Here is a 10,743-nt window from a genome sequence, read left to right on the forward strand (position 1 = left end):
GAAGCAACAACTTGTTTACCCATTGTCAGTATACCTTGATCGATTGGAACAATCTAACTCAGTTAAAAGAATTGAAATGATAACAAGGTAATATGAGCAGACGAGCCTACAAGTCATCGACAACTATCTACTGCTGCAGGTAAAAGTAAATTGCAAAATTGTGGGAAGAACATCCTCTTTCAAGGAAATGCATTCACCTTAACACCAATGCGACATTATTTGTATTCATTTTCATTCGTGTCGGCGCAATATTTACAGCCTTTCATTAATTACAAAATCGCTCTCAACGTTTGCTGAAGATACTTTAAACAAAGACATTGAATTTATATCTGTATGTTAGAAAAAGCCGCATGCCTTTAAAACATTTGGGGATACCTTTAATTTGTTCTCAGTAATTGTATGAAGTACATGCACGAGAAAAAAGTATGCAAAAACTCAATTAGTACAGAGATTTAATTATAGCTGGTTCTACGACGACACATGTCGGATGTCTTCCGCTAGCAGTGGAGACTGCCAGGCCGCCCATTCAACTTCATGATAGACTGTGTACCGATTGTGACATGAGGAAAGTCGAAAACATTTCTTAATTGAGTGCAAACTGTACAGTGATTTAAGATATAATTTGCGAAATCAAGCCTGTGGTGTTATAGAGGGGTTCTTAATGCAGGACAGTGACACACAGTTCCTGAACATAATGAAAAATGGTGTACTCCTGCCAAATATAGGTCAATTTTATTTTTAACGCGTTTAAGCGTAGAAAACTATACATGCAGTAATAATTAATAAGTAATAAGCATAAAATATGTGACATTCTACCAGCACATAAGGATATATCATCCGATAAAGTACTAAAGCGGTTAACCGTTTTCTCGCTAAAGTTGGTAGTACAGGAATAGGTAATAAAATACCTTATAATTAGCTAACAAATATGTATATCTATATAATTGGTCTCTTTAAATGTGATGGCTCCTATATATTTTCATGTATATTATTGCCTTTATGGAGTCTCTAAAGTCAAAGTTACCTTGACACCAATGTGTAACAGTGTTATACTATCTTATGATAAGCTAGAGTAAGCTGACAAAAATATTGGTCTTTTTAAATTTGGTGATATTTATATTATTTTAAGATATATTATTGCCTTTTGGAAGTGCAGATCTAAAAGTCTAAATTAACTTGAACATCAATGTGCTAGAATAACGTATGAAAGTTGTTATAAGTATTGTTCTCTCAAAATGCGATGACACTTGTCCTTTTTGTATTTTATTGCATTTTGGAGTATCATAAGTCATAATTTATTTTGACAACAGTGTATATTGAAATAACTTAAAACTATATGATATAATAAGCTGACAAATATCTGGTGAAACTTATTCCAAGGCTAATATAATATTGCCTTTTAAAGTATCATAAGTCAAACTTGCTTTGACAGGAAATGTGTGGTTATAATGTATAATAATTAAGCTAAAATAAGCTGACAAATAAGAAAAAAATGGAGCAGTGGACTCTTAAATTATGTCTTTTGTTATGAAGACAAAGTCATGACGAAGGCAAGTATATCACACAAATAAGCATGTACATGTTCAAATGTATATAGAATATGTTAATTCTTTAGCTGTACGTGCTATTTAACACGCGCAAGTGATTATTAGGTTGTAAATATGTTTTCGTGAAATACAGAACAGGTACACAGATGTGACACCGAAAACTATTTATCAAGGTCACACACGCGCTTGGATGAATAGACTATCACTCTTCACATAATGATCACCAGCAATTATAAAAAGGGCAAGAGCACTCACTGCTCTCATTCTATATGAACTTACGGAAGGTCAGCGAATGAAATGGCTGGCTGAACAACGAGCCTTACACTGCCAATGCTACAGTGTAGTGTGTCATGCTAGTTATAGTAGCTATATATATCACCATTATATTAACGAAAATCTATACAACCCAGGACTAGGTTGTAATCTAAATACAGACCATCGATCTGTTCCTGGTGCATTACCAAGGACATACATCGCGGGGAAGCTAACAGCTTCTCAACAGACTGCAGTCATACACCATCAATGATGTAAATCGCATGTGTAAATAAAGTTCAACTGTTGTCTTCAAACCAGTTCTAGGTCAGCGTTCGGCTATTTACATAAATACAGCGTCGTTGTGGATCGTCTGCTTCAAATAGCACGTTCACGTTGTAGTACACACACTGACGGAAGGACGAGTGTTTTAAAAAGATGGCCGAATCAACCCCGGACGGTTTCAATGTCGTAATAGCTGTGGATGGGAGTGATTATGCCAAGTTTGCATTCGATTGTAAGTATAGTATCTTTTACAAGACATAAACCGCAGGATATGGACCTATGTAGCACTGGGCTGTATTCTGGGATACAACCCAGTGCTACATAGGTCCATATCCTGCATAAATGGACATGGGATGATTTAATGTTAGAGATTGGTAAAAGATTTTATACGATATGTGTTATACTTTAAAATCTTGACAAATTAAATGTTAAACAATAATGTTTTGGTTAATACAAAATTTACCTTTTTAAGGAACACGTATTCAATTGTAAATGCTGTAAATATATCTAACAATCAGTCTTATTCTCCGATATATGACCTTATAGAATGCTGCATAGACACTGTTCAGCTGGCTGGTCTGTTTTCATGTAAAGCCAGAATATTGGCGCGAATATATAGATATCCATATTATATATATACCTTATAGTGTATAGCGTACGAAGCTTTCATGATAATTCTACCAAACTTTCGATAGTGATGTTATAAATAGGAAACTGAGGAGCGAATACACAGGAGGCTGCCGTATTGAATACTTTCTAATTATTATCTATAGAAGTCAATACAGGTAGTTAGCCCACCTGCAGCTATATATCTACCTCCGTTAGCGAGACCCGTCGTCGCAGCAAATTATAGTTATCAATATTATATGACAATGATAAATTCCTCCGATGAAAGTATTATATGCCGATGTTAATCCACAATCACCAGGAGACACATGCCAGTAAATATCAGGCATGACGTAATATAAAGTTTCTTCAAATAAATGATCTTCACCTACTTTAAAAGTCACAGGGTCAAATATGTTAATACCGTAAACAACTTCTTTTGCAATACCAGGAGGCTCTGGGTGATGATATTTGACCAGTAGCATGCTGGTATAGAAGTATAAAGTTTCATTTACTCTGGAATATTCGTCAGACAAGGAGAGTCAATGTATGGAAATATTTGCCAAATACCTTTTATTGAGAATAATTTCAATTGGCAGTTAAATATCCAGATGAGTCATACAGGCCCTCTGGGCCTCTTGTTTTCGTTTTGGTTACCATCGAAATTCAATGGGTTGTGCTCTCTTACCGTTCTCTTTAAAGAAGATGTTGTTGAACGTGAAACCCATGGATATCGAACATAATGCATGTGAACTATCATGAATATTACTACAAAACATAAAACAAATGATCTGCCACGAGTAAAACACTTTGATTGTGAAGGATCTGTTAGAATACGATTGAAATATGACAAATATGTGTATTGATCATGTTACACATGGAATATTTGGAATAATTCCTGCAGTTACATTTCCTGTCAACATGTTTCCGTGGTGCCATGTACTGCACGTATTGGTGTTACAGGGTACGTGAAGAACCTCCATCGTCCCGAATTTCATATTGTATTAGTACATGTGATGAGTCTTGAGAGTGCCGTCCACAACGCCGAGTGGTACAAACCTAATGGTAAGTACTTACTTACACCGTGGTCAGTTAACAATATACGTAGTGGTACGTTGTGTAGATCCAGTGGTAAGTTTGTTCTAAACCTGGTGTTAAGTTTAGTAAGTATGTCACAATACACATGTTTAGTAAGTATGTCACAATTCACATGTTCAGTAAGAATGTCACAATACACATATTCATTAAGTAGGTCGTAAAACATATGTTTAGTAAGTATGTCACAAAAACATGTTTAGTAAGTGTGTCACAAAACATATGATTAGTAAGTATGTCACAAAAACATGTTTAGTAAGTGTGTCACAAAACATATGTTTAGTAAGTAAGTCACAATACACATGGGCAGTAAGTATGTCACAATTCACATGTTCAGTAAGAATGTCACAATACACATGTTTAGTAAATATGTCACATTACACATGTTCAGTAAGTATGTCACAATACACATGTTCAGTAAGTATGTCACAAAACATGTGTTTAGTAAGTATGTCACAATACACATGTTTAGTAAGTGTGTCACAATACACATGTTCAGTAAGTATGTCACAATACACATGTTTAGTAAGTATGTCACAATACACATGTTCAGGAAGTATGTCACTAAAACATATTTAGTAAGTATGTCACAATACACATGTTCAGGAAGTATGTCACTAAAACATGTTTAGTAAGTATGTCACAATACACATGTTCAGTAAGTATGTCACAAAACATATGTTTAGTAAGTAAGTCACAATACACATGTTTAGTAAGTGTGTCACAATACACATGTTTAGTAAGTGTGTCACAAAACATATGTTTAGTAAGTATGTCACAATACACATGTTTAGTAAGTATTTCACAAGACACATGTTCAGGAAGTATGTCACTAAAACATATTTAGTAAGTATGTCACAATACACATGTTCAGGAAGTATGTCACTAAAACATGTTTAGTAAGTATGTCACAATACACATGTTCAGTAAGTATGTCACAAAACATATGTTTAGTAAGTATGTCACAATACACATGTTCACTAAGAATGTCACAAAACATATGTTTAGTAAGTATGTCACAATGCACATGTTTAGTAAGTGTGTCACAATACACATGTTCAGTAAGTATGTCACAATACACATGTTTAGTAAGTATTTCACAAGACACATGTTCAGGAAGTATGTCACTAAAACATATTTAGTAAGTATGTAACAATACACATGTTTAGAAAGTATTTCACAAGACACATGTTCAGGTAGTATGTCACTAAAACACATTTAGTAAGTATGTCACAATACTCTTGTTTAGTAAGTATTTCACAAGACACATGTTCAAGAAGTATGTCACTAAAACACATTTAGTAAGTATGTCACAAAACATATGTTTAGTAAGTATGTCACAATACACATGTTTAGTAAGTGTGTCACAATACACATGTTCAGTAAGTGTGTCACAATACACATGTTTAGTAAATATGCCACAAAACATATGTTTAGTAAGTGTGTCACAATACACATGTTCAGTAAGTATATCACAATACACATGTTTAGTAAGTATGTCACAAACACATGTTTAGTAAGTACGTAAAATTGTAATACAGAAGAGATATATTGCGATATGTATCCCGATATATTTGCAAGGTTTAAAACATAGCAGTTGCATGAAAATAAGTTTTGAAGAATATTGCGATGCAGCGATGTTTTGTATTTGTATTTCGATAACGATTTGTCTGTATTTGAAATACCTATCGGTCCTTCTCTATGTACAGCGTTAACTACATGTAAAGTGTTACCTGTAAGTGTTTCTTCTCTATGTACAGCGTTAACTACATGTAAAGTGTTACCTGTAAGTGTTCCTTCTCTATGTACAGCGTTAACTACATGTAAAGTATTACCTGTAAGTGTTCCTTCTCTATGTACAGCGTTAACTACATGTAAAGTGTTACCTGTAAGTGTTCCTTCTCTAGGTACAGCGTTAACTACATGTAAAGTGTTACCTGTAAGTGTTCCTTCTCTATGTACAGCGTTAACTACATGTAAAGTGTTACCTGTAAGTGTTCCTTCTCTATGTACAGCGTTAACTACATGTAAAGTGTTACCTGTAAGTGTTCCTTCTCTATGTACAGCGTTAACTACATGTAAAGTGTTACCTGTAAGTGTTCCTTCTCTATGTACAGCGTTAACTACATGTAAAGTGTTACCTGTAAGTGTTCCTTCTCTATGTACAGCGTTAACTACATGTAAAGTGTTACCTGTAAGTGTTCCTTCTCTATGTACAGCGTTAACTACATGTAAAGTGTTACCTGTAAGTGTTCCTTCTCTATGTACAGCGTTAACTACATGTAAAGTGTTACCTGTAAGTGTTCCTTCTCTATGTACAGCGTTAACTACATGTAAAGTGTTACCTGTAAGTGTTCCTTCTCTATGTACAGCGTTAACTACATGTAAAGTGTTACCTGTAAGTGTTCCTTCTCTATGTACAGCGTTAACTACATGTAAAGTGTTACCTGTAAGTGTTCCTTCTCTATGTACAGCGTTAACTACATGTAAAGTGTTACCTGTAAGTGTTCCTTCTCTATGTACAGCGTTAACTACATGTAAAGTGTTACCTGTAAGTGTTCCTTCTCTATGTACAGCGTTAACTACATGTAAAGTGTTACCTGTAAGTGTTCCTTCTCTATGTACAGCGTTAACTACATGTAAAGTGTTACCTGTAAGTGTTCCTTCTCTATGTACAGCGTTAACTACATGTAAAGTGTTACCTGTAAGTGTTCCTTCTCTATGTACAGCGTTAACTACATGTAAAGTGTTACCTGTAAGTGTTCCTTCTCTATGTACAGCGTTAACTACATGTAAAGTGTTACCTGTAAGTGTTCCTTCTCTATGTACAGCGTTAACTACATGTAAAGTGTTACCTGTAAGTGTTCCTTCTCTATGTACAGCGTTAACTACATGTAAAGTGTTACCTGTAAGTGTTCCTTCTCTATGTACAGCGTTAACTACATGTAAAGTGTTACCTGTAAGTGTTCCTTCTCTATGTACAGCGTTAACTACATGTAAAGTGTTACCTGTAAGTGTTCCTTCTCTATGTACAGCGTTAACTACATGTAAAGTGTTACCTGTAAGTGTTCCTTCTCTATGTACAGCGTTAACTGCATGTAAAGTGTTACCTGTAAGTGTTCCTTCTCTATGTACAGCGTTACCTACATGTAAAGTGTTACCTGTAAGTGTCCCTTCTCTATGTACAGCGTTAACTGCATGTAAAGTGGTACCTGTAAGTGTTCCTTCTCTATGTACACCGTTAACTACATGTAAAGTGTTACCTGTACGCGTTCCTTCTCTATGTACAGCGTTAACTACATGGAAAGTGTTACCTGTAAGTGTTCCTTCACTATGTACAGCGTTAACTACATGTAAAGTGTTACCTGTACGTGTTCCTTCTCTATGTACAGCGTTAACTTCATGTAAAGTGTTACCTGTACGTGTTCCTTCTCTATTTGCAGCGTCCCCGCACGGATATGATACAGTTCTTCTCAAGAAGCTAATAGAGGAGGAAAAGGAAAGGATAAAGGACAAACTGGAGGTGTTTGGTGAAATGTTGAAGCGCGTAGGGGTAGGTGATGCTAGTTATAGGCTACATGTTGATATTGCTACATACTATTTTACACGTACATTTGAATGTGTACATTTCATGATAATATAGCGTTGACTTATGTTTCGTTGACTGTAGATAAGTATATATTACTGTATGGATGAACAGTATATTTTCTTAAATCTGTGTATATTGCCTAACAAAAACGTATTTTTGAACATTTCACTCATGTATAATTTAATAAGCCAAATATTATTTATTGCACAACAACAGAAAACCGTTATTGATATGTATTAAATTTCTATGTTCAATATCCAGATAGAGGGGACTGTCAAAAGTATCCACGCTGAAAAACCTGGTGTTGGCATCATACAAGCTGCTGAACAATGTAATGCAAAGATGATCGTGACCGGATGTAGGGGGCTTGGGAAAGTGCGCAGGACAATCATGGGAAGCGTCAGTGACTACATCGTTCATCATTCAATGGTACCGACAATGGTTTGTCGACATTCAGACGATGATCATAAACATGCTCAACAATCCAAATCGTAGCATGTTTGATAAAATGAAGGGGTTTTAATCAGTAGTAATATAGCAATTCGTAATATCTGTATAAGATGCTTTATGTAAACTATTATACGCAACAAGACACGTCATCGTTAGCAACGACACCGCAGAATTCTAGCTAAATGTTTAAATTCCTGTTTATTTTGATACTATCTTCCATTTCATTAGTGTATACTATTATACATAACGTGCATCGTATACACTTTATATCTCCTATACAATGAATTGTTAAACTCATTATCCAAGTTTACCTTATTTCTATTTCCTTTTTTTTAAATTGATGCGCCTAAGTATCACGATGAACAAACCAGTTGCCAATGAGACGAACTGGCGTCTGTAGTCCCAGCATCATTCTCACTCTTATACACATATCAGATTGTAAGTGCGTACCCTACTATTTCGAAAATAAAACTGACTTGCTTTTATGTTTAGTCACATAGGAATAATTGATCGAAAGGTTCGTTGTGTATAACGTACGGTTCAGCAGTAAACACGTACACTGTCTGACAAAACGTTTCGTTACATTGTAGTTTAAACGGTTGATCACAATACTGTACAGTATAATAGGTACTTATTCAAAAGTAGAGTGATGCGGAACCAGTTTGACAGCAAAGCCGCCTGTCGAGACAATTCATGTTAATGTCTTTAAAATACGTTGATAAATAGACATCCTTCACAAAATTAAACCCGGCCTCGAAAATAATCTATGGTTGCCTTACTATGAAGTCATCGTTTTCGAGGTTTTAGAGTATTATGGTAGTAATATGTATATATATGATAGATAAATGAAGGTGAATGTGTTCAAATATTTATGTTTGTTGTATGTAAACACTAGACCTACAACGATAACTGAATAAATGTTTTTCCACCTTCAGCGGTAGTTTCTTATTTTTCGTTGTGCTTAAACATTCGTGTACCTTGTTCATGTTTATGAATTGATAAATGTAGTGGAAAATTTTATGAGATGAGAAAATGCGCTCATCAAAAACTCCTTTACTACAGAAAAGAAAACAGGGTTACTTATATTTAACCACGAAAGCTATAATCCGTCTGGTAATTGATTTGTATTTTACTTTTGAAATGTCCGATGTGTAGTCGGTGCATTGAAAAAAAATCCAGGAACACGAAACATTTGAAAACTTCCCAATTCCCAACATAAAATTTCGTCATCGTCGAAACGCTTAGCTTATCTCCAGTCTAGTGTCACGAGGTCATGAAGTGCGCGGGTCGACATTTTTTCCACCTGCATTGCTGACGTTACATACCAGACAAATTATGCAGTTAAACTCCAATTGACCTGCAAAATGTTGCATTTAAATCGGTGTGGACCGTAAATGCCACGACATAGACAATATCACAGCATAAGTTACTGCCATGTTAATCTCATAGTACGTAAGTATACCACTACTGTCCTTGGATATTAGCCTTATCATTATGTTATCTACTCCAACAATGTTAGAGGTTTTACACGGCGAAAATCTTTTGACAGGCGCCGCAGTCGGCAAAATCATATCCGATAGAAAAAGGACCGACCAGCGGCCTCTCATGTTATGGGAGTATATGTCATCTAGCTAATTAACGTCGGGCAATACTGAGCATATTTACCAGTTTGACCATTTGAGAAATATGTACTACCATGAATAAACTGAATTGTATAGATATAGAAATCTATTTCTGAATGTAAAATGTGGGGGTCTACCCAAATTTACATTCATGTTGGTGATAATTTGGCATTTGAATATATGATTTCTTGCACATGTTTATTTAAAGTTGGTTAACATACACAATATGGGGTTTGTAATCAAACGTCCAATCTCACCTCTCTTCTCTCAATACAACATTTCAAAACAAAATGGTAAATGATAAACAACACATGGTGGTCTAGCGGATGTATATAATATATATTGTATGTGTAAACAATTTTTTAGATAAAAGCTGATCATTAAAACGTGAACTAATGCTGTAGTGTAACTAGGAAGGGTGTATTACAGATATAGAACGTCAGCTGAGAGTGAGAATACATTTCCGGACTAAGTGTCTTCTATATATGGAAAGTGTGGCCGATGTGGACTGTATACATTGGTAATTAAGCCATACAAATTAACATAACAATATAAGATAATTTCTTCTTATATGTATTCTTCTCGAAATAAACCCACTTATATTTAGTAGTGTCAATATCAACCTCGACCGGAACAGATTTTCATTTAACGTTATATTTTGAAAAAATGATTTCCCTTGAAATCCACATTCATTTCTTGCAAAGCCATTTGTTTTTATGAGGTCATGTGCATTGGAATATGCATGCCCCGCGGCGAGATTACATGTGCCAGTTGTTAGGTAGAATTTACATCAAAACAATAACACAATTTACAATCATTTAGTGTTTTATACGACCGAAGGTGGATAAATATAACAAATTACCAAGATATCACACGAGCAGACGACAGCTCGATGAAGTAAAAACTTGCCTGGAGAGTATAGTAGTACACTAATAACAGCAGTCTGTGTAATTTACCCAGCAGGGCGCTGAGTGATATTTACGTATATACTCGACGGAGTGGCAACACCATTCACCAGGAACATCACGTATACTTCAGGACACACCATGGAGGAGGAAAAGTTCAATGTGTTGATCGCCATGGACGAAAGTGAACATGCCAAATATGCATTCAATTGTAAGTAGTGTTACATATTGCATGTGCTTGGGCGTCTAACGTTAATTGTATTATGATACCAGTGGCGGATCCAGAGGATTTTTTGGGCTTCAGGAACCCCCACCCCCACCCTGAAAGGTTTCTTTAAAAATCACGTATTTTCACCTTTTTCCTCAATTTTCCCCCACTTGGAAATACCCCC

At 35.3% G+C, this 10,743-nt stretch overlaps 2 protein-coding genes across 2 annotated transcripts in view; both read left to right on the forward strand.

Annotated features, from left to right (window-relative positions):
- The first annotated feature begins 1,807 nt into the window (after positions 1-1,807).
- Positions 1,808-8,749, forward strand: LOC110464012 (universal stress protein PHOS34-like). The gene is made up of 4 exons (XM_021519021.1): positions 1,808-2,316; positions 3,654-3,755; positions 7,229-7,338; positions 7,636-8,749. The coding sequence occupies exons 1-4, from the start codon at positions 2,238-2,240 to the stop codon at positions 7,867-7,869; spliced, it is 525 nt and encodes a 174-aa protein (XP_021374696.1). The 5' UTR covers positions 1,808-2,237; the 3' UTR covers positions 7,870-8,749.
- Positions 8,750-10,202: 1,453 nt separating this feature from the next.
- The window catches only part of LOC110464020 (putative universal stress protein SERP1273), an 8,317-nt gene continuing 7,776 nt past the window's right edge, over positions 10,203-10,743 (forward strand). Inside the window, exon 1 of the mRNA XM_021519033.1 lies at positions 10,203-10,562. Coding sequence (XP_021374708.1) covers positions 10,493-10,562 — 70 coding nt within the window. The 5' untranslated portion in view covers positions 10,203-10,492. The remainder of the gene's footprint in view (positions 10,563-10,743) is intronic.

This window comes from Mizuhopecten yessoensis, unplaced genomic scaffold, assembly GCF_002113885.1.
Source record: "Mizuhopecten yessoensis strain PY_sf001 unplaced genomic scaffold, ASM211388v2 scaffold1515, whole genome shotgun sequence".
Taxonomy (NCBI): domain Eukaryota; kingdom Metazoa; phylum Mollusca; class Bivalvia; order Pectinida; family Pectinidae; genus Mizuhopecten; species Mizuhopecten yessoensis.